This window comes from Melanerpes formicivorus, unplaced genomic scaffold (genome assembly GCF_026170545.1).
Source record: "Melanerpes formicivorus ecotype bairdi unplaced genomic scaffold, bMelFor1.0.p_v2 SCAF_1, whole genome shotgun sequence".
In the NCBI taxonomy this organism is placed as follows: domain Eukaryota; kingdom Metazoa; phylum Chordata; class Aves; order Piciformes; family Picidae; genus Melanerpes; species Melanerpes formicivorus.
This window is the reverse complement of record NW_027142353.1, coordinates 65,394,338-65,419,278: the sequence shown is the minus strand read 5'-3', so window position 1 is coordinate 65,419,278 and position 24,941 is coordinate 65,394,338. Positions and strand designations below refer to the sequence as shown.

Here is a 24,941-nt window from a genome sequence, read left to right as displayed (position 1 = left end):
TAGCCTTTTTAATGACTGGATATTTACTGTTTTCAATTTAACCAATGTAAGTTATCATAGTATCATAGTATCATTCAGGGTTGGAAGGGACCCCAAGGATCATCTAGTTCCAACCCCCCTGCCATGGGCAGGGACACCCCACACTAGATCAGGCTGGCCAGAGCCTCATCCAGCCCGGTCTTAAACACCTCCATGGATGGGGCCTCGGCCACCTTCCTGGACAACCCATTCCAGGGGAAAAGCAGATTTCATCCATTACCTAACAAACCAATGGGTATATCTGAATTGCTGCCCTATTATTTTCTGTAGGACAATCATTCCTTTCCTCTTGCTCAAGCACTGACAGTCACTTCCTGACCTATTGTGGAGTATCACCACTGCCAATCCATCATGTTGTTCTATTTCTTCCACACTACAAACCCCAAAGAAGACATTTTACACTTGGGAACAAGGAGATCTCCAAATCTCTCATTTGGAGGCATTTCCAAATTTTCATTGATTTAATTAAATTGAAATAATTAAAATTCCTTATACATCTCAACTGAGGATCTTTATATAATTCAGAGCCTCCAATGCTGACATTTTATCTCCAGAAAGCAATCTGAGCTTGGAATGAAACTTCATCTGCTGGAGACAAGGAAGAGTTTCAAGAATACATTTTTTAATGACACATTTGAGCATCAGAAAAAAAAAGAAAACCACAGAAGTTGACATTTGGCTAGAAGCATTTCTTTACTGCCACACAAGCAAAATACCTTCATTCCACTAAATGAATTAAGCTGTGTGTCCATACAATACCAATCAAGACATCCTTTTATATTTCACAGTCAAAAATTGCCAGGTGGGGACAGAGAGCACTTTTGATCCTTTTGTCCTCAGCTGCAGGTAGGATTGTTTTAGCATTCCTCCTTATTAGGAGTTCTGAAGTATGCAAATTACAGACAATTTTTATCCTTGCCTGAGTTTCCCACTCATGACTTCCTATAACCAGACAGCATTTGGGTCTAGACACATTCCAGCAAGTCAACCTCCTTCCTAAACTCAGGGGCCCAGAACTGGACACAGGACTCGAGGTGTGGCCTAACCAGTGCTGAGTACAGGGGCAGAATGACCTCCCTGCTCCTGCTGGCCACACTGTTCCTGATGCAGGCCAGGATGCCATTGGCTCTCTTGGCTGCCTGGGCACACTGCAGGCTCATGTTCAGCCTACCATCAACCAGCACCCCCAGGTCCTTTTCTGCCTGGCCGCTCTCCAGCCACTCTGACCCCAGCCTGTAGCTCTGCATGGGGTTGTTGTGGCCAATGTGGAATGGGCTGCCCGAGGAGGTGGTGGAGTCACCATCACTGGAGGTGTTCAGGAGGAGACTTGATGGGGTGCTTGGTGCCATGGTTTAATTGATGAGGTGGGTTGGATTGGTTGATAGATTGGACACGATGATCTTGAAGGTCTCTTCCCACCTGTTCTGTTCTGTTCTGTTCTATTCTATTCTATTCTATTCTATTCTATTCTATTCTATTCTATTCTATTCTATTCTATTCTACTCTACTCTACTCTACTCTACTCTATTCTGTTCTATTCTAAAAGCACTCATTCAGCATGTCCCCATTAATTCTCTGGTGACTAGAAAGGGAATATATTCATTGCATAAGTTGTGCAATGTTCTACAGCTTCTTGGGATTCTTAACTAGCACAAATGGTTACAGCAAGATCTAATTCCAATCCACATTATCTCTGAAGAGATTTAATGGCAACTGCTTGCCCAGATAGCCATCTTACAGATATCAGTGGTCTCTTAATACGTTCACTGGCCCAGAGATTTGATTTCCAGAGGCTCTGGCATCCATTTTGGACCTTCCTGGCAGAAGGAGGCCAGTGAACTCAGAAACACATGCCAGACATGAAAACAACATCTTGGCAGGAAAGGGATCCTAGAAACTGCCCACCCCTCTGACACTGCAAAAGCAATCAGTAGGGGACCACTAATGGGGAAAATCTTCCTATGGTTTCACAGTCAGTGGGAGCTCAAGTCAAAGACTACAGGGCTGCTCATTATGATGCCTTCATTCAGACAAGAAAACACACCCTGCAGGCTATTCATAAAAATCCAGAGAAGAAAGAAACTTCTTACTACTTTTTGGATGCACCTTCAATTGAAACAGCAAGGTGTTACATTATGTGTGGCAAACATTGGCTACAGCCTTTCCGAAAGACAGACATTACAAGAAAATACATCTTGAGAAACTGCACCTGGACACCAAGTTCAGTTTTGGTGGCCCAGGAGAAGATGTTTAGAGGACACAGTCTCAAGCTGCACCAGGGGAGGTTTAGGCTGGATGTTAGGAAGAAGTTCTTCATAGAAAGAGTGATTGGCCATTGGGATGTGCTGCCCAGGGAGGTGGTGGAGTCACCATCCCTGGAGGTGTTTAGGAAGAGACTGGATGGGGTGCTTAGTGCCATGGTTTAGTTGATTAGATAGGCACATTAACATACTTAGGTCATGAAATTATATTTTAAAATGCAACTTTTTCCTGCTTCACCTTTAGAATAGAATAGAATAGAATAGAATAGAATAGAATAGAATAGAATAGAATAGAATAGAATAGAGTAGAATAGACCAGACCAGGTTGGAAAAGACCTTTGAGATCATCAAGCCCAACCTATCACTCAACACCATCTAATCAACTAAACTATGGCACCAAGTGCCTCATCCAGTCTCTTCCAAAAACACCTCCAGTGATGGTGACTCCTCCACCTCCCTGGGCAGCACATTCCAATGGCCAATCTCTCTTTCTGTGAAGAGCTTCTTCCTAACATCAAGCCTAAACCTGGCATAGCTTGAAACTGTGTCCTCTAGTTCTGGGCCCCTCAGTTCAGGAAAGATGTTGAGTTGCTGGAAGGTGTCCAGAGAAGGGCAACAAAGCTGGGGAGGGGTCTGGAGCACAGCCCTGTGAGGAGAGGCTGAGGGAGCTGGGGTTGCTTAGCCTGGACAGAAGGAGGCTCAGGGGAGACCTTATTGCTGTCTACAACTACCTGAAGAGAGGTTGTAAATAAGTGAGGGTTGGTCTCTTCTCCCAGGCAACCAGCACCAGAACAAGAGGACACTGTCTCAAGTTGTGCCAGGGGAAGCTTAGGCTGGATATGAGGTGAAAATTCTTCACAGAGAGAGTGATTCACCATTGGAATGTGCTGCCCAGGGAGGTGGTAGAGTCACCATCCCTGGAGATGTTCAAGAAAAGCCTGGATGAGGCACTTAGTGCCATGGTCTAGTTGATTGGATAGGGCTGGGTGATAGGTTGGAGTGGATGATCTTGGAGGTCTCTTCCAATCTGGTTCATTCTATGATTTTATGATACATAGCCATTGCACAGTGCAGTGACAGGAACAGGACAGTCATGGATAGTCGAAGGATAGTGATAGGATAGTCAGGGAAAGCCTTGGGCAATAATCTTCTTTCCCACGCAGGATCACCAGAAGCAGAATGTTGACAGCAAGGGAACAGTGAAATCCATGAGATGAGTTTCAGAGTTCTGAACACTTTTTAATTTACTTTTCTTTAATGTGTCTTTGCCCTGCTTCTGATTTCCATGCTCTGCTTTCTTCATGCCCTTCCTCATCCAGCTCACACTAGACCCCTGTCATAGCACTAAACACCTATGAAAATCAGGTATTTCAGCCAAAACTAATCCTTTTCATAGTTTCTCATTTTTCTCTGTGCTCTTTTTCTCTGCACCCTGCTTCACAAAGGTCTTCCTTACTGATTTTGTGAGACACTGACACATCACTACTATCCTCTTCCTACTTGATTTCTTTATCAACCTTTGGTTTCTTAATTTTCAAAACATGCATAATCCACCTCCCTTTCATCCACCAAATTAGCTCCAAAATACCCATAATTTTCTGGCAAAGAGTATAATCAAATCCTTGAAATACCCTGCCTAATCTATCATCCATTATGGAAAGTATCTTCCCTTTCATTTCAAGCTGCATGAAGTAGGTACAAACATTCTCCAGTAATACCGCTGTCTCCTCACTCCTGGCCTTGAATACCCTGCTGCACCCAGTCCTTCTACAGCTGAGCTGCAGGGGACTGGGCAGTTCTAATCAGAAATCTGGTTTACACAATGGGACCCCCCCAAAAAACCTCCCAGAAGAGAATTCAGCCTCCAGATAATCAGATAAAGTGATTTAATTGCCATTGCCATCTTGTAATGGGTAACTTAATCACAGCCCTGTTTAATGCTTATGGTCATCTTTCCCTTTTTTGGGGGAAAGGCACTAAAATGGCAAGAATGAAGGAATCCTCCAAGACTTACACTTTGAGATGAAGTCTTTCATATAGAAGAGGCACTTATAGAGAGGTTTTGCTTAATTTAAGGTACAGACAACTAAAGAATGTTTGAAAATTCAAGCAAATATATTTATCAACAACTATCCCTCCCCCAAAAAACCCCACAGTCCATCTATAATCACATCTGCAACAAAATAAAACACTTTCATTCAAAGCAAAAAAAGCTGAGAAAGTGGAGTTCCAAGGCATTCAGTGTATGTAAATGTGAATTCTATTAACTCATCCCCAAAGATACAAGATTGAATCCTTAGTAAAACCATTCAGCCCAGGCCTTCTCCATACCTTCTTGTCTGTAGAACAGGAAGGCTGGGGAGGGACTTCTCAGGATCTCAGGGAGTGATAGGACTAGGGGGAATGGAATGAAGCTGGAGGTGGGGAGATTCAGGCTGGAGGTGAGGAGGAAGTTCTTCCCCATGAGAGTGGTGAAGCCCTGGAATGGGTTGTCCAGGGAGGTGGTTGGGGCCCTGTCCCTGGAGGTGTTTAAGCCCAGGCTGGATGAGGCTCTGGCCAGCCTGATCTAGTGTGGGGTGTCCCTGCCCATTGCAGGGGGGTTGGAACTGGATGATCCTTGTGGTCCCTTCCAACCCTGACTGATGCTATGATACTATGATACGAATTAATTAATCTGTCCTCTGAAAGGTGGATTTACAAACCTAAAGTGTAGTGTGAAATGGCCTGCAGAAAAAGTAGTTTATGGGGTCAGAGTGGCTGGAGAGCAGAGAGGCAGAAAGGGACCTGGGGCTACTGGTTGATAGTAGGCTGAACACAAGCCAGCAGTGTGCCCAGGTGGCCAAAAAGGCCAATGGCATCCTGGCCTGCATCAGGAACAGTGTGGCTAGCAGGAGCAGGGAAGTCATTCTGCCCTGTGCTCAGCACTGGTTAGGCCACACCCTGAGCGCTGTGTCCAGTTCTGGGCACAGAAGGATATTGAGACACTTGAACATGTCCAGAGAAGGGCAATGAGGCTGGGGAGGGGTCTGGAGCACAGCCCTGTGAGGAGAGGCTGAGGGAGCTGGGGTTGCTTAGCCTGGACAGAAGGAGGCCCAGGGGAGACCTTATTGCTCTCTACAGCTGCCTGAAGGGAGGTTGTAGCCAAGTGGGGGTTGGTCTCTTCTCCAGGCAACCAGCACCAGAACAAGAGGACACAGTCTCAAAGCTGCACCAGGGGAGGTTTAGGCTGGATGTTAGGAAGAAATTCTTCATAGAAAAAGAGATTGGCCATTGGAATGTGCTGCCCAGGGAGGTGGTGGAGTCACCATCACTGGAGGTGTTTAAGAAGAGACTGGATGGGGTGCTCATTGCCATAGTTTAATTGATTAGATGGTGTTGGGTGACAGGTTGAGCTCGATGATCTCAAAGGTGTTTTCCAACCTGGTCTGGTCTATCCTATCCTATCCTATCCTATCCTACCCTATCCTATCCTATCCTATCCTGCTCTATATGTCTATTACATTGCTATGTTTTGCTTGCCTGTCCTTGTCTTCCACTGTACACAATGTTTTTAGCAACCTTTTATTCCGTCACTTGTAGATCTAGTTTGTAAGCTTGCTCAAGAGAGACACAGACTATCACTGTTCTGCAACAAGCACAAAAACAATTTAATTTTCCTTAACAGATCCCTCAAGACTGCAAATAAAAGGATGACTACTATTACCCAAGGAAAGATGCAAGCCAAATGGTGACTGTACATCAATTTTTATAGTAAAAGACTTATAGAAAGCAAATAAATACAGAAGGCAAGTTCTCATTACAGAACACTTCTGAAATCTGCTGAGCAATTCTATCACTCCAATACCCAATCTTCTCAGTTTCCAGCAAAGCAGCTTCCTACCTGTTTCACCAGGAAAAGGAATTACTCATCTCCACAAAAAACAACAATTGCCCAATTCTGGTGGCCTTGATTTAACAATTCATGAAGGAACTCTTTAAATCCTGGTTAGCCTGCCACCCAAACCCAGCATTTTCTCCATAGGTTCTTCTCTTCTTTTAACTATTTCAAGATTTAAGAGCTTATTTATCATTCCATTATGACATTTGTTTAACCTTAAGATAAGTTTATGGAATATCATGCCTCGTGTGACTTTGTGAATACAATATTAAATACTTCCCTACAATGGAAACTGAAAACTAAAAAGCAGCATCTTAGTTCTGTCACTGTTTTAGAATACCTGCCCTGTCAAAGTCACTCAAGTGTTATATGGATTCCTCAATTGAGGAATTGAGGACATCGAGACACTTGAACATGTCCAGAGAAGGGCAACAAATCTGGGGAGGGGTTTGGAGCACAAATCATATGAGGAGAGACTGAGGGAGCTGGGGTTGCTTGGCCTGGACAAAAGGAAGCCTAGGGGAGACCTTATTGCTGTCTACAACTATCTGAAGGGAGGTTGTAGGCAGGTGAGGGTTGGTCTCTTCTCCCAGGCAACCAGCACCAGAACAAGAGGACACAGTCTCAAGTTGCACCAGGGGAGGTTTAGGCTTGAGGTGAGGAGAAAGTTCTTCACAGAAAGAGTGATTGGCCATTGGAATGTGCTGCCCAGGGAGGTGGTGGAGTCACCATCACTGGAAGTGTTTAAAAGGAGACTGGATGAGGCACTTGGTGCCATGGTTTAGTTGATTAGATGGTGTTGGCTGATAGGTTGGACTCAATGATCTCAAAGTATTTTCCAACCTGGTTAATTCTATTCTATTCTATTCTATTCTATTCTATTCTATTCTATTCTATTCTATTCTATTCTATTCTATTCTATTCTATTCTATTCTATTCTATTCTATTCTATTCTATTCTATTCTATTCTACCCTACCCTACCCTACCCTACCCTACCCTATCCTATCCTATCCTATCCTATCCTATCCTATCCTATCCTATCCTATCCTATCCTACCCTACCCTACCCTACCCTACCCTACCCTACCCTACCCTACCCTATCCTATCCTATCCTGCAAAGTTTTACAATTCTAAATACAGAAGCTTCTCTATCCTGGGGTAAAGAACACTGAAAACTACCAAGCACACTTCTGGATTAAGACAGTTAAATACCAACAAGACCCAACAGAGAAATCCTAGCAATAGAAAGGGTCTTGCAGTTCACATCTTACATTTTACCACAACCATCCTTCAAAGAAATAATCACTGTATTCTGAAAAATCAATCCATCCAATACAGAAGGGAAGACAATGACAACTGTTTGCTTTTCTTAGAAGAACAGAAAGTTTCACACACTTCCATTTGGCATGAGAGCACAGCACTTTTAGAGCTAAACCACTCACCACTTTTTCTGTGAAGCACTCAAGTACAAACTGAAGAATTCCAGAGATGAGTTGAAAAATACACAACGCACCACTTCCTACTGAAATCATCTTTTAAGCCACAATGTTTACTAGAGAGCTATTACTGGTGCTTGCAGAACTGTTCAGCAGTGGATGACTAGGGCTTTTATGAATTCACAGACTCATAGAATGGTCCAGGCTGGAAGGGACCTCCAAAGGTCAACCAGTCTGACCTCCCCACAGTCAGCAGGGACATCCCCAGCAAGACCAGGCTGCCCAGGGCCTCATGAGCCTCACCTTGAGTATCTCCAGGGAAGGGACCTCAACCATCTCCCTGGGCTACCTGTTCCAGTGTTCTACTACCCTCATAGTAGAGAACTTCTTCGTGATACCCAACCTAAATCTGCTCTTCTCTACACTGAAGGCATTGCCTCTTGTCCTGCCACCACAGGCCCTCATAAACAGTCTCTCTCCATCCTTCCTATAGACTCCCTTCAGGCACTGGAATTCAAAGAATCATAGAATCAGTAAGGTTGGAAGAGACCTCAAAGATCATCAAGTCCAACCTGTTACCACAGACCTCATGACTACTAAACCATGGCACCAAGTGCCACATCCAATCCCCTCTTGAACACCTCCAGGGATGGCGACTCCACCACCTCCCTGGGCAGCACATTCCAATGGCCAGTTGCTCTTTCTGGGAAGAACTTCCTCCACACCTTGAGCCTAAACTTCCCCTGGTGCAACTTGAGACTGCATCCTCTCCTTCCATCACAGGTTGCCTGGGAGAAGAGACCAACCCCCACTTGGCTATAACCTCCCTTCAGGTAGCTGTAGACAGCAATAAGGTCTGCCCTGAGCCTCCTCTCCTCCAGGCTAAACAACCCCAGCTCCCTCAGCCTCTCCTCACAGGGCTTGTGCTCAGTGATGTCATGTTACCTGTCTGGCAAATCCAGTCTGGCTTTGAAGACAAGAGAGGACTGTCACTGGGTTTCCTTAATTTTTTTTTTTAAAGGGTAACATGAATCTGGCAAAAGAATTTTTGACAATGAGGCTTTTATCTCAAAACCACAGGCCCAACAAGCTCACCCACATCACTTCCACAACCCCCCAAAAAATGACATTTTGCAATTATAATCCACTTAGTTTGGGGGACTTTTTATATCTCCTGGAATTGGTTAGCTGCTGCCTAATGTGATTCCAAAGCCTGTCTGTTGGTACACAAATACCACCCTGCCTTTTCCTGCAAGGCTGTGATATCTAAGTTCAAAAGCAGTTTTAACAGACATCTTCAAGGAACGAATGACATATCAGAAGCCTTATTTTCCATACCTCAAATTACTGTTGGAAAGTAACATTTTACCTTCTCAAGGCTAATCAGCACTCAACAGGGGAAAAACAAAACAAAAAACCAGCACCAGCAACCAGCACCAGAACAAGAGGACATAGTCTCAAGCTGTGCCAGGGGAGGTTTGGGCTGGATGTTAGGAAGAAGTTCTTCATGGAAAGAGAGATTGGCTATTGGAATGTGCTGCCCAGGGAGGTGATGGAGTCACCATCATTGGAGGTGTTTAGGAAGAGACTGGATGGGGTGCTTGGTGCCATGGTTTAGTTGATTAGATGGTGTTGGGTGATAGGTTGGACTCGGTGATCTCAAAGGTCTCTTCCAACCTGGTTAATTCTATTCCATTCCATTCCATTCCATTCCATTCCATTCCATTCCATTCCATTCCATTCCATTCCATTCCATTCCATTCCATTCCACTCTATTCTATTCTATTCTATTCTACTCTATTCTATTCTATTCTAACCCAAACCAAACAAAAAACCACCCCACCACACTCAGGTGTACAACCTGTACATAGCTCAGCATATTTATAAGTAACAGAGAAGAAAACATTCTCTTTCTTGTTTAAACATTAAGGATCTATTTCATCCTCCTTTCCCCTGCAGCTTATCTTGAAATACCATTTCCACATTTGATTTTGGTTTTTATACCTTGAATGAGAAAGGCAACCAGACTCCCACTGCAAAACATTCATTAAGTTTAACTGCTATGATATAAGCATGGCATTATGCAAAGCTATTACCTGCACATGATAATGCTGCAGGCATATTTAAGGCTTTGCATTTACACCCCTCTGAGAAGGATGTTCAAGAGGTTTAACTACACTTTTGGCACAGTCTGAAGTTACTTTTTACTTCAAGTAACCAAAATCTCACACTCATTATTAAACAGACCCACTCACCTTTGAGATATGAAAGAGGCTCTTGAATATACTTCTTACAAAACAATATGGAATGGGCTGCCTGGGGAGGTGGTGGAGTCCCCATCCCTGGAGGTGTTGAAGAGGAGATTGGACGTGGCACCTGGTGCCAGGGTTTAGTCATGAGGTCTGTGGTGACAGGTTGGACTCGATGATCTCGAGGTCTCTTCCAACCTTAGTGTTACTGTGATACTGTGAACATTACATGTTCTGTGAAAGACACATTCACTCTGTCCTATCACCTGCAACTATTGTATTCAAGCAGTGGTGTTGTCTTCTCTGGCCTGAGCACCATCCCCATGATTTGCCAGGTAGCCTGGCCTAGTGCAGGGAGCCCACAGACAGAAAGAAGCTAAAGCAGGGGGAAAGAAGCAGCTGCAGATTCTCCCATCCCCAACGCAGCCCTGTACGGAGAAAGGGCCACTGAGGGCTGAATAGATGTTTCCCCCATCTTCTAACAAACATATTATTGCTTTCTGAAGACAAATCTTCAATTTAAAGATGAAACCAAAACTGAGTATCTGATATGGTGTGTTATATTCACTCGAGTACTGCAGCTCTGTTGCTCTACTACTCCACAAAATGTCGTAACACTGCCAATATGGCTTTCACAAGGTCACCCTGACCATCTTCAAATCTTAACTTACAAGTGTTGAAACCTCCAACTGACTCTGAAGACCTTGAATGATAATCACACAACCAACCACATTGGAAAAGACCTCAGAGATCATCAAGTCCAACCTATCACCCAACACCACCTGACCACTGAACCATGGCTTCAAGTGCCACGTCCCATCCTGTTTTGAACACCTCCAGGGATGATGACTCCACCACCTCCCTGGGCAGCACATTCCAATGGCCAATCTCTCTTTCTGGGAAGAGCTTCTTCCTAACATCCAGCCTAAACCTCCCCTGGCACACCTTGAGACTGTGTCCTCTTGTTCTGGTGCTGGTTGTCTGGGAGAAGAGACCAACCTCCACCTGGCTACAACCTCCCTTCAGGTAGTTGTAGAGAGCAATAAGGTCTCCCCTGAGCCTCCTCTTCTCCAGGCTAAGCAATCCCAGCTCCCTCAGCCTCTCCTCACAGGGCTGTGCTTGAGACCTCTCCCCAGCCTCGTTGCCCTTCCCTGGACACATTCAAGTGTCTCAATGTCCTTCTCAAATTGAGGGGCCTAGAACTGGACACAGCACTCAATAATCACCAGATTGACAGTCCTGAGCTCTCCAGTTGCTGTTTGCTAACTCAGCATTAAGGGGATCACTGAGTACCCCTGCTGCCAACTCCTCGTGTTAGCACACAGTGATGGCAAACCACCTGGCTGCCAAGATACTCACAATTTGAGGCAGATACCTTCTACCAACCAGCTGTGACCCCATTTTTACAGACAACTCAAGCAGGGAGCAAAGAATTGAACAGCACAAGCAACAGAGTGCAGCACTTTTTAATCCTGTTACAAGTATCACTCAGAGTTTAGCATACATTAGGATTAATCAGCCCTTTGATGTGGCTGCAACCTTATGTCTGCCTTAATAGTTGAAGCAACAATTGAACAAGTAGCCTGGACCACAGCAGCACAACAAAGTTCTTCATATCTGCTATCAAACCAGTTTATATTGATCTCAAAGGAAGATAGGAACAGCTCAGTCATCAGCATATACTATTCTCAAAAGTATCTCAAAATATTTTTATAACACTGGCTGATGAGATAGGATAGGATAGGATAGGATAGGATAGGATAGGATAGGATAGGATAGGATAGGATAGGATAGGATAGGATAGGATAGGGTAGGGTAGGATAGGGTAGGATAGGATAGGGTAGGATAGGATAGGGTAGGATAGGATAGGATAGGAGAGGAGAGGATAGGAGAGGAGAGGATAGGAGAGGATAGGATAGACAAGACAAGGTCAGAAGAGACCTTCATCACATCCAACCCATCATCCAAAACCATCTAATCATCTAAACCATGGCACCAACCACCCCATCCAGTCTCTTTTTAAACACCTCCAGTAATGGTGACTCCACCACCTCCCTGGGCAGCATATTCCAATGGCCAATCTCTCTTTCTGTGAAGAACTTCTTCCTAACACCCAGCTTAAACCTCCCCTGGTGCAGCTTGAGACTGTGTCCACTTGTTCTGGTGCTGGCTGCCTGGGAGAAGAGACCAACCCCCACCTATCTACAGCCTCCCTTCAGGTAGTTGTAGAGAGTAAGAAGGTCTCCCCTGAGCCTCCTCTTCTCTAGGCTAAACAACCCCAGCTTCCTCAGACTCTCCTCATAGAGCCCTCCCCAGCTTTGTTGCCCTTCTCTGAACACCTTCCAGCAGCTCAACATCTTTCCTAAACTGAGGGGCCCAGAACTGGACACAGGACTCGAGGTGTGGCCTAACCAGTGCAGTGTACAGGGGCAGAATGACTTCCCTGCTCCTGCTGGCCACACTGTTCCTGATACAGACCAGGATGCCATTGGCCTTCTTGGCCACCTGGGCACACTGCTGGCTCATGTTCAGCCTACCATCGACCAGCACCCCCAGTTCCTTCTCTGCTTGGCTGCTCTCCAGCCACTCTGACCCCAGCCTGTAGCACTGCCTGGGGTTGTTGTGGTGCTACACCACAAAGCAACACAGATGTTTAGCTCTTACTACTCCACAAGTGCTAGCTTCAAGGCACTGCCTTAGTTTATTAGAGATTCTGTATTTCAATCATAAGCAGCCTGCTCTTCCTCTTTTGACTTACTACAGACACCAGTCAGTAAAATTAATGTTCTTAAAGTCCATTTATCTAGGGGTAAGCTATAGCCAAAGCAACAGTACTCCAAATTGTTTCCATAATGCTCATTTTCTTATTACACAGGGACAGCTAATCAGTCCCAAATTAATGACACATATTAACGCAAACTCATGTTTTCACACTAACCACCTAAGAGAGAAATATCCTCTCTCAAGATAAAGAAATAAATCCTACCAGGAATCTGCTGAATCACTGCACCTCCCTGAATCACGTTCCCCATGGAAAACAGGACTTTAGATTCCTCCATTGAATCAGACTCATTCATTTTAATACTTACTCAAGAATTATAGTCATGCTTCAAGTGATTAGATTACTGCTGGATGTTACAGAATCACAGAACCAACCAGATTGCAAAAGACCTCAGAAATTATCAAGGCCAACCTATCACCCAACACCACCTGACAACTAAACCATGGCACCAAGAGCCACATCCAATCCGCTCTTGAACACCTCCAGGGATGGTGACTCCACCACATCCCTGGGCAGCACATTCCAATGGCCAGTCTCTCTTTCTGGGAAGAACTTTCTCTTCATCTCCAGCCTAAACTTCCCCTGGTGCAGCCTGAGACTGTGTCCTCTTGTTCTGGTGCTGGTAGCCTGGGAGAAGAGACCAACCCCCTCCAGTCTACAGTCCCCTTTCAGGTAGTTGTAGATGGCAAGAAGGTCACCCCTGAGCCTCCTCTTCTCCAGGTTAAGCAACCCCAGCTCCCTCAGTCTCTCCTCACAGGGCTGTGTTCCAGACCTTCTCCCCAGCCTCATTGCCCTTCTCTGGACACCTTCCAGCAAGTCAACCTCCTTCCTAAACTGAGCGGCCCAGTACTGGACACAGTATTCAAGATGTGGCCTAACCAGTGCTGAGTACAGGGCCAGAATGACTTCTCTGCTTCTGCTGGCCACACTATTCCTGATACAGGCCAGGATGCCATTGGCCCTCTTGGCTGCCTGGGCACACTGCAGGCTCATGTTCAGCCTACCATCGACCAGTACCCCCAGGTCCCTCTCTGCCTGGCTGCTCTCAGCCACTCTGACCCCAGCCTGTAGCACTGCATGGGGTTGCTGTGGCCAATGTGCAGAACCTGGCACTTGGATGTGCTCAATCTCATGCCCTTGGACTCTGCCCATCTGTCCAGCTTGTCATGGTCCCTTTGCTGAGCCCTTCTACACTCTAACAGATCAACACCTGCTCCCAATTTAGTGTTGTCTGCAAACTTACTAATGGTGGATTCAGTCCCCTTGTCCAGATCATCAATAAAGACATTGAACAGGATGGGTCCCAGCACTGATCCCTGGGGGACACCACTAGTGCCTGGCTGCCAGCTGGATGCAGCACCATTCACCACCACTCTCTGGGCTCAGCCATCCAGCCAGTTCCTAACCCAGCAGAGAGTGCTGCTGTCCAATCCACATGATGACAAATACTAAACTGAAAGAAAAGGGGGGGGGGGGGGGGGGGCGTGGAGGGGGTTGGAAATCCATATATAAAAATCTGTTTGTAACAACAGGATTAAAAAAACTCAGTGCTAGAGAACTTTTCCCCTGGTCAATTACTTTGTTCAAAGAGAAGAGCATGGCATTATGAACTGCTATTTATTTCCTGCCTACATTAGCCACTCCCCTGTTAATAAAAACAAAAAATCAATTAAGTACCTTTGAAAATAAATCTTCCTGACTGCTATGGCTAAGACTCAGTACTGTTTTATACTATGCCTTATAAATCTTCTGTTCCCCTACTCAAACTGTTGATCATTAAACATTCCTAGCAGGAAAGACCATTTTACACAGATCAGTGGTGATGGAGACACCACACCAAGGGAAATTTTCCTTTCCTCAGGTTGTGCTTCAGGTGGTTCAACCAGGCAAAAAAATCTCAGAGTTTCATTGGCAGCCCCTGTTCAGAACAATCAATAATCTGGCTGCTCTCAGATGAATACAGGATGAATTAGAATAAAGAATGTTTGGAGTCAAGGAAAAGGAAAAACGAGGCCTCAGAACTGTCTAAGGCTAACTGACTGCATAAAATAGATCAGCCACAATCAACTGGTAAAATTAAGAACATAGGTCTTTCCTTTATAATGAAACCTTCAGATAGCTTCACAGGATAAGGGTTATTTGCAAGACACTCCAGAATACAATCTAAAAATCAAGTCTCTAACATCAAGACAGAGAGACCCTGACAGGCTGGACAGATGGGCAGAGGCCAAGGGAATGAGATTTAACACATTCAAGTGCTGGGTTCTACACATTGGCCACAGCAACCCCATGCAGTGCTACAGGCTGTGGTCAGAGTGGCTGGAGAGCAGCCAGGCAGAAAGGGACCTGGGGGTGCTGGTTGACAGCCAGCTCAACATGAGCTAGTATTGTGCTCAGGTGGCCAAAAAGGCCAATGGCATCCTGGCCTGCATCAGGAATAGTGTGGCCAGGAGGAGCAGGGAAGTCATTCTGCCCCTGTACTCAGCACTGGTTAGGCCGCACCTTGAGTCCTGTGTCCAGTTCTGGGCCCCTCAGTTTAGGAAAGATGTTGAGATGCTGGAACGTATCCAGAGAAGGGCAATGAGGCTGGGGAGACATCTCAAGCACAAGCCCTGTGAGGAGAGGCTGAGGGAGCTGGGGTTGCTTAGCCTGGAGAAGAGGAGACTCAGGGGAGACCTTGCTCTCTCCAACTACCTGAAGGGAGGTTGTAGCCAGGTGGGGGTTGATTGCAAGAGATCCACATTCAATAACTGGATTTGTGAGTGCTAGGTCTGTTTAATCGAGATACCTCAGGAAACAAGGAAGAATCAAAGTTCACTGTCAGAAAGCCACAAATAAAAAACCAGTCTGGTATTTCTACCCTTTTATTTTAATCACCTCTATCAATTCATATTTATAGGGCAAGTTTGAGGCAAGAATAATACATTTCTGATAAACCACATTGTCCTCTGTGATCCCAAAAAGGAAAGAAGGATGCTGAGTATGTTCCTATTTTTACACATTCGTCACCTAAAACTGAGCTGTTGAATCATTCTAATTATGGTATCATCATATGATTAGCTGAGTACTATATCATTATAGAGCAGCTTATTATACCAGTTATTACACTATTTTTTCAATCTACCTTCAACTAAAGGCATTCTTATAATTCAGGAAAGTGTGAAGTGTCCAAGTAGCAACCAACATTCGCCAAACTCCCCTTTGATGGGGTTGTTGCATCCTCAACTTCTGCACTGCTTGACGAAACAAATGAACCCTTTCCATACCAACATGGCAGAGCAGTGCTTCAACAAAAAAAACAACCAAATAACAGCAGGACTAAAGCTGCCTGAATCCCACCATGCAGCACAGCTTCAGGTATTCTGAGGAGTTAGCAAAAAGGACTTACCACACCAATTCCTTCGAAGGCAAATATTGCAGTCCCAAAAAACAGTGGGTATTTCTTCCAGCCAGCCACAAAAGACAGTTTTCTAGGATCTCCCATATCCTGAATTATAAACAAAAAACAAAACACAGTGACATGTAAAGCACATTAGCTGGTCCCACAACTTTGATTGATGCGTCATGCTACAGGAAAGAGACCTCAGCACATGCAGACAGTGGTGTGTATACTGTTATTTGCACTCCCTGGTTTTCCTCCTAAACTTAGTCCTCTGTACACATTGCTAGCCACCTTTCCACCCACACACAGGCATTTACAGGTAAGAATGGGATGGGATGGGATGGGATGGGATGGGATGGGATGGGATGGAATGGAATGGAATGGAATGGAATGGAATGGAATGGAATGGAATGGAATAGAATAGAATAGAATAGAATAGAATAGAATAGAATAGAATAGAATAGAATAGAATAGAATAGAATAGAATAGAATAGAATAGAATAGAATAGAATAGAATAGAATAGAATAGAATAGAAAATAAATTGACCAGGTTGGAAAAGACCTTCAAGAGACCATTGCGTCCAACCCATCATCCAACACCATCTAATCAACTAAACCATGGCACCAAGCACCTCACCAAATCTCCTTCTAAACACCTCCAGTGATGGTGACTCCACCACCTCCCCAGGCAGCACATTCCAATGGCCAATCATTCTCTCTATGAAGAATTTCTTCCTAACCTCCAGCCTAAACTTCCCCTGGTGCAGCTTGAGACTGTGTCCCCTTGTTCTGGTGCTGCTTGCCTGGGAGAAGAGACCAACCCCTGCCTGTCTACAACCTCTCTTCATGCAGTTGCAGAGAGCAATAAGGTCTGCCCTGAGCTTCCTCTTCTCCAGGCTAAGCAACCCCAGCTATGTCCACACTGCTGACACTAGAAATCCTCAAAGTATCCCACTGGTGTATAGGAGTGAGCATCAATTAAAACAAAAGGCAAAGCTCACACCTCAAGGTTAATCTTTTGCAAACCTATGCTATTCTTACTGTGTTGCATTTTCTTATCTGCTTTCATATTGCACAGATACTCTTCATACACATAAGGGACAGTTTAAGAAAATCCTTTTAATACAAGTTGAGTTCCTGCAGACCAACTAACTGCTCTCTATCTTCCCCAATCTCTTTATGTAACTTCTCCTGCCTCCTCTCCCAGTGAATATCTCCTGCTGGCTTTCCCACCCTCCTCCTCCCCTCCCATCCTCCACTCCCCACTTGTTTCATAACGCTCATGTGAAACAATAGTGGCTCTCACCACGTACCTACACCATGCAGGCAACAGTGTCTATTACTTAGCACTTCTAAAAAACCATCAGAACAAAAAAAATCAGAGCTTTCCAGATGTGATTTTTTTTTTCAGCCTTCAGTTTAATTTGTTCCATTATGAAATACCTCCAAATATGAAAACCAGCAGCAACCCAGAAAATGCAGCAACTGTTCAACTTCTCTGGAGATGGAAGTCTGCAATGTGTATTACCAAAGGGTAAGTCTTAACATTTTCCTCTTTGTACTGGAGAAGAACTAGAAATAAACATTGCTGTTCTAACACTCAAGAATTGCAATCGATGGCTCAATGTACAAAAGGAGACCAGTGACAGGTGAGGGCCCTCAGAGGTCAGTACTGGGACAGTGCTGTTTAACATCTTTGTCAGTAACCTGGACAGTGGCAATGAGTGTACCCTCAGCAAGTCTGTGGATGACAGCAAGCTGTGTGGTCCAGCTGACATGCTGGAGGAAAGGGATGCCATCCAGAGGGACTTGGACAGGCTTGAGAGGTGGGCCCAAACCAACCTCATTAAGTTCAACAAGGCCAAGTGCAAGGTCCTACACCTGGGTCAAGGCAATCAGGGAAGAGAAAGCTCTGGGGAGACCTTATAGTAACCTGAAGGAGGCCTACAAGAAAGCTGGAAAGGGACTTACTACAAGGGCTCTCAGTGACAGGATGCAAGGGAATGGATAGAGTAGAGTAGAGTAGAGTAGAGTAGAGTAGAGTAGAGTAGAGTAGAGTAGAGTAGAGTAGAGTAGAGTAGAATAGAATAGAATAGAATAGACCAGACCAGGTTGGAAGAGACCTTTGAGATCATCGTGTCCAACCTATCATCCAACACCACCTAATCAACTAAATCATGGCACCAAGCACCCTATCAAGTCACTTCCTAAACACCTCCAATGACAGTGACTCCACCACCTCCCTGAGCAGCCCATTCCAATGGGCAATCACTCTCTCTGTGTGGAATTTCTTCCTAACCTCCAGCCTAAACCTCCCTGGGTGCAGCTTGAGACTGTGTCCTCTTGTTCTGGTGCTGGCTGCCTGGAAGAAGAGACCAACTTGAGAAGGGTAGATTTAGACTAGATATTAGGAAGAACTCATTGACAGTGAGAATGGTGAGACACTGAAACGTTTCCCAGGAAGGTTGTGAATGTCCCCTCCCTGGAGGCATACAAGGCCAGGTTGGATGAGGCCTTGAACAACCTGGTATAGTGGAAGGTGTCCCTGCCCATGGTAGAGGAGCTGGTAATAGATGATCTTTAAGGTCACTTCTGCCCTAAACCATCCTATGAATTTATGAATCTATGAACTGTTCTTCTGCTGCACCAGAAAGATTGACCACAGATGAAAAACCTTGCAAGTTCTGTCTGCAGCTCATAAAAATTCACACATGATTCCTCTCAAGGCCTCCGAGTTGCAACAAGACATATTTTTATTATCTCAGTTGCAGCAATATTATCCTTTCTTTCAAAAATACTGGACAACCTTGTGTTTAAAGCCTGCCTCAAGTACTAAGGCATCTCCTTAAATTAAGGTGCCTCAATAAAATACAAGGTAATCTTGCCTATCAGAGATTGTCAGTCAGTATCTATCAGATAATAATAATAATAATAATAATAATAATAATAATAATAATAATAATAATAATAATAATAATAATAAACAACCAGGTTGGAAGAGAGCTTCAAGATCATCGTGTCCAACCCACCAACCAATCCAACACCACCTAATCAACTAACCCATGGCACCAACCACCCCGTCAAGTCTCCTCCTGAACACCTCCAATGATGGTGACTCCACCACCTCCCCAGGCAGCCCATTCCAATGGGCAATCACTCTCTCTGTATAGAACTTCTTCCTAACATCCAACCTAAACCTCCCCTGGTGCAGCCTGAGACTGTGTCCTCTTGTTCTGGTGCTGGCTGCCTGGGAGAAGAGACCAACCTCTGCCTGTCTACACCTTCCCTTCAGGTAAGTTGTAGAGCGCAATAAGGTCACCCCTGAGTCTCCTCTTCTCCAGGCTAAGCAGCCCCAGCTCCCTCAGCCTCTCCTCTTAGGGCTTGTGTTCCAAACTCCTCACCAACTTTGTTGCCCTTCTCTGGACTCGCTCCAGCAAGTCAACCTCCTTCCTATCAACTTCCTATATCAACTGTCACATGCACCAAATGCAACTTGCCACACTGAAAATGCAGACATTTGCTTTCTTATACTCACTCTAGCAATGTACTGGTAAATGATCACCAGGCTGACAGCCATGGACACGTTGGCAAGCAATGAAAGCAAGGACAGGCTCTTGAGGTCACGAATAAAGACCAGGAGGATCAGGAAGGGCAGGAAACACAGCATGTATGTGCGCAAATCAGTACTCCTCCTCTCAGAAGAGCTGCTGGTGGCACTGACATTTATGGAAGCAATCTTGCTTTCCAAGAATCCTTCATGGACCTGTAGAATAGAAGAATAAAAAAAAAATACATTAAGCAGGGGGAGCATGGAATCTCTGTATACAGATGGGCACGTGGCTGTTTGTATAGAGAGGAATTTGTCCCAGCGTATCATGAACCCAAGCCGGCTGTGCGTGGTCACACTCAAGATTATCTGCTCCATAATCTTCCCTGGCACTAAGCTCAGGCTCACAGGCCTGTAGCATCCCAGATCCTGCCCTTCTGATCCTTCTTGTAGACAGGTGTCACATTTGCTAACTTCCACTCAATTGGGACCTCCTCAGCTGGCCAATACTGCTCATGAATGACAGCGAGTGGCTCAGCAAGCTCTTCTGCTAGCTCCCTCAATATCCTCAAGTGCATTCCCTCTGGCCCCACAGTCCTAGCACAGTCCTGATTCTCTGTGATTACAGGGACTTTATTCTGTTCCTCATCTCTGTCTTCCAAATCAGGGGGCTGAATACCCTGAAGATAACTAGTCTAACTGTTAAAGACTCAGGCAAAGAAGTGTGCTATGTGCACACCATGACCAAGAGATGATGGTTATTTTGCTTGCTGCAAGATGCTAATGGTTAGAATCCATTTGTTTTACATCTCATCATGCCTTTTCCCTAGGAGTGTATCTTTTCCTTTTCCCTTCCACTGCAGCAAATCAGCACTGGGCTGTGCTTAATCTGCTCATGCTACAGCAAGCCTTTGGCTGGATGACTACAAAAAGGCATCAAGGCAGGGTAAAAATAAATTAAAACCTTTTTATAGAAGTTCCACATAGCACAAAATCTTAAGCAAAAATGGGAAAACACTATGTAAGATAACCTATGAAGACAGCACTCTGACTCCCAGGTACTGTCAGACAACCAGCTACTACAGCCACAGTCTCACAACTTAATATGGAAGCAAATTCAGAAGAAGATTGACAGGAAGCATACAAGTGTAGCAATTCTTAAATATTACTATCCTTATCACACTGCTCACAGGCATGGGCCCAAGGCTGCTCAATTTATAGACAATTCTCTCAGTGTCATTTCTTCTTTATAGTGTCAGTTTATTATCTGTGCAAGTGAAATAAGATCATAGATCCTGCCTCAAAATTCCAAACATGGTAGGCTGTACAATAAAGAGGGCAATCATTATCATTGCAGTGCAAGTTCTCACAGAGCTGTGGTATTTCTAAGCAAACATCACCACTACCAGAGCTTAAATCCACCTGTTTTATTTTATAGGTCACACTAACTCAGGGCTACTACTTTTTTTTTGAGGAATGAGAAGTGGTGGAGAAAATCATAGCATCATAGCATGCATCAGGGACCCCCAGAGGTCATCTTGTCACACCCCCCCCCCAAAGAGAAGACAAGACAGAGGAGGCAATCAAAGGTTCACTAGCACTATGAGACTTTCATGAGGCAGAGGGAGAAAGCAGCTGTGTGGTGGTAGGGCCAAATGGGCCCAGCACAAACGCAGACAGATCCTGGTATGACTAGATATGGTCCCACTCTCCCTGCTCCCTCCTGCAGGAGTCCAGGTTAATGTGGGAAAAGGGACAAAACAACAGGTGAACAATGTCTCCCTTTTGGGTAAGAGCATGCACACTGGCCATGCCTCTCCTAGACCAGGCCTTTGTTCCTGCCTTCCTATGGTCACAGCCTGGCAAACTCCCATTTCATTGTGTAACTGTTTGCTGGCTTCAGCTGCCCTGTTGGCCCAAATGAATCTCAGGCAAGTGATAAATACAGGCTGATTTGTAGTCGCCCTGACTTGCCTGCTTGAATCTGCCTTGCTTGGACCTGCCTTGCCTAGACTCGCCTTGTCCAAGACCTGGGGTAGAAGCCATGCGCCCTACTTACTGCAAGCCTGAGAAGCCATGAGGAGCCAAGCCTTGCATCCCTATCAACTGGAATTTGTGCTGTGCCTCAGTTTACCCAGGAAGATGCAAGAACCCTTCATGGAAATGCATCATACCACCTGCTGTTCTGCTGGAGCCAGACCAGCCATCCAGGCAGCATGGTGACCCTGCCAGCAACTAGCACCAATCCCTTGCCATGCTAGGCGCATGAGAGCACCTCACAGCCTCAATGGCTAATACACAGAAGCAGCATCTCCCCTACTTGGGTGGAACTCAGTGAGTAGTTTATTGCCTCCTGTGCTTAATGGTTCTTCTTGAGTCTCCCCCTGTAGTCGAGCACCATAGAATCATAGAATCAGTGAGGTTGGAAAAGACCTCAGAGATCATCAAGTCCAACCTATCACCCAACACCTCAGGACTAACTAAACCATGGCTTCAAGTGCCACATCCAGTCCCTTTTTGAACACCTCCAGGGATGGTGACTCCTCCACCTCCCTGGGCAGCACATTCCAGTGGCCAATTACTCTTTCTGGGAAGAGCTTTTTCCTGACCTCCAGCCTAAACCTCCCCTGGTGCAGCTTGAGACTGTGTCATTGCTGAAACACTGTTTCCACCTTGCGAGAATCTTAAGCATCATGTACACAACACCTAACATTTGTTTAGTTTTCACTAAGATAACATTTCCAGAAAGCTGTGGAGAGATTAATACATTTAGAACTGAAACCCAGTGAATTCATGCAGCTACAGTAACTCCACTTTGCCAAACAATGTCGAACACTTAATCAAATTACTTCCCTAATGCCGCATAAAGCAAAGCTCTCTGTAAACGTTGCCTGTTTTCTCACCACACTTAAAACAGACACACAAAGCAAACACTTCCAACCACCTTTCACCTCCACTGCAGTCTCATGTGTTTACTTGCTTGCACGTGTGCACACACAGCCAGCCAGAGCTGCTCTGTGCACAGGGCCACGTAAGAGGCATTTCTAAGAATTACAGTGTGATTTGAGCATCTGAGCCCCATTGAAAACCTCAGTTACAGCAAATATTTAAGCTAAAGAGCCTTCAATTTGTATAAATCTCCTTAAGACTAATGAGTTGGTTTTAAAATAATAAATTATACCTAAGAGGAAAAAAAAAAGTAACTGACAGCAGGATACAGTTCAGGATCTAAAGCACATTTTTAAGATACCACAGGATAAACAAGCTGCTACTCAAATCATTTCAAGCATTTAAACACTTCATTTTTCTCTTAAGACATTCTATTTCTGTACACAAACCCGAACAAAATGTTCCTAAAGTCAGAAATATTTGATTTTTCCTATTAATACACCAAATTCCAGCTAGACAGTCAGTCAGTGTTTACTGGCTAATATGACTGTGAAAGGTAGTATAATATAAGCATCACAGTATCACTAAGGTTGGAAGAGACCTCAAGGATCATCGAGTCCAACCTATCAACACAGACCTCATGACTAGACCATGGCACCAAGTGCCACATCCAATCCCCTCTTGAACACCTCCAGGGACGGTGACTCCACCACCTCCCTGGGCAGCACATTCCAATGACGAACGACTCGCTCGGTGAAGAACTTTCGCCTCACCTCGAGTCTTAACCTCCCCTGGCACAGCTTAAGACTGTGTCCCCTTGTTCTGGTGCTGGTTGCCTGGGAGAAGAGACCAACCCCTTCCTGGCTACAACCACCTTTCAGGTAGTTGTAGAGGGCAATGAGGTGTTCAGGAGGAGACTTGATGGGGTGCTTGGTTGCATGCTTTAGTTGATTAGGTGGTGTTGGATGATAGGTTGGACACGATGATCTTGAAGGTCTCTTCCAACCTGGTCTGGTCTATTCTATTCTATTCTACTCTACTCTACTCTATTCTATTCTATTCTATTCTATGCTACTCTATCCTATTCTATTCTTATATAATGCTGTTCAATATCAGGTCTCCTATGATCAGCTACCGTGATGATGGGCTTAAAACCAGATCACATCTCCATGTTGTGTTAGGGAACAGTGGTCATACAAAACTAGGCTTTATATTTATGTGCCTTTTGTTTTCACAGAAACGTGAGGCACATACTAGAGTTGCTCATGAACTCTCCACAACTATCATCAGATGAGGGAATGGAATGGAATGGAATGGAATGGAATGGAATGGAATGGAATGGAATAGAATAGAATAGAATAGAATAGAATAGAATAGAATAGAATAGAATAGAATAGAATAGAATAGAATAGAATAGAATAGAATAGAATAGAATAGAATAGAATAGAATAGAATAGAATAGAATAGAATAGATCAGGTTGGAAAAGACCTCTGAGATCATCGAGTCCAACCTATCACCCAACACCATCTAATCAACTAAACCATGGCACCAAGCACCCCATCCGGTCTCTTTCTAAACACCTCCAATGAGGGTGACTCCACCACCTCCCTGGGCAGCACATTCCAATGGCCAATTACTCTTTCTGTGAAGAATTCTTCTTAACATCCAGCCTAGACCTCCCCTGGCACAGCTTGAGACTGTGTCCTAATATTGGTGCAAAACACAGTCAACTAAAATGATCAGACTGTGACTCCCCAGTTTGAGCTTCCCACTTCCCACTCACACATTTCAGACAGGAGCTATATTTCTATGATAGCCCACAACACTATAGTCTGCTTTACAAGGCTGTGAGCATGCTACTCCTTCTCCCTGTACTCTTCCCTGCCTCAGCATTCACCAGAAGAAAACAAAGGCCAACTAGATTCTCAAAAATGTCATGATTTTCAGGAGCCTGAGTCAGATCCAGTTTAAAGAAAGAAGGAGCATCAAGGACATTCTAGCTGGAAAGACAAAAAAAAAGCAAATCAGATTTACAGCCATAGCTGTCTTAGTCCTAACTATGAAAAATCACCTACTTCTATGTTTTTATCCCCAAACTTGCAATTCTAGGTCTGTAATAAAGGTTAGTTCCACACAATTCAGTCTCCCTATTGCCCCTTCTTCTGTTCCACACCATCTCTTATTTGAGTCACTTTGCTTGTCTTCCACTAAACAAAACATCATATTCTCAACAGTCTTCTGCATTACCTCGTTTAAAAGTGGAGGTTTGGGTCACTGAATCATAGAATTATTTAGGTTAGACAGCACCTCAGGAAATCTGTAGCCCAATTACTTGTTCATAGCTCCAACAGTTACGGGGTCAAAACAGATTGCTCCTCTCCCCATTCTCCAGCTGGGCCTTGAAATAGTCTAAGGATGGAGACTGTTGCACAGCCTCCCTGGGTAATTGGTTCTGGTTGCTTGACTGTCTTAATGTT

General features: G+C 44.8%; 1 protein-coding gene across 1 annotated transcript in view; it reads right to left on the bottom strand.

Annotated features, from left to right (window-relative positions):
• The window catches only part of SLC36A4 (solute carrier family 36 member 4), a 102,191-nt gene that overhangs the window by 51,424 nt on the left and 25,826 nt on the right, over nt 1-24,941 (bottom strand). The window contains exons 7-8 of the mRNA XM_068145730.1: nt 19,563-19,790; nt 16,034-16,132 (exon numbers count right to left, since the gene is read on the bottom strand). Of these exons, the coding sequence (XP_068001831.1) occupies nt 16,034-16,132; nt 19,563-19,790 (327 nt within the window). The remainder of the gene's footprint in view (nt 1-16,033; nt 16,133-19,562; nt 19,791-24,941) is intronic.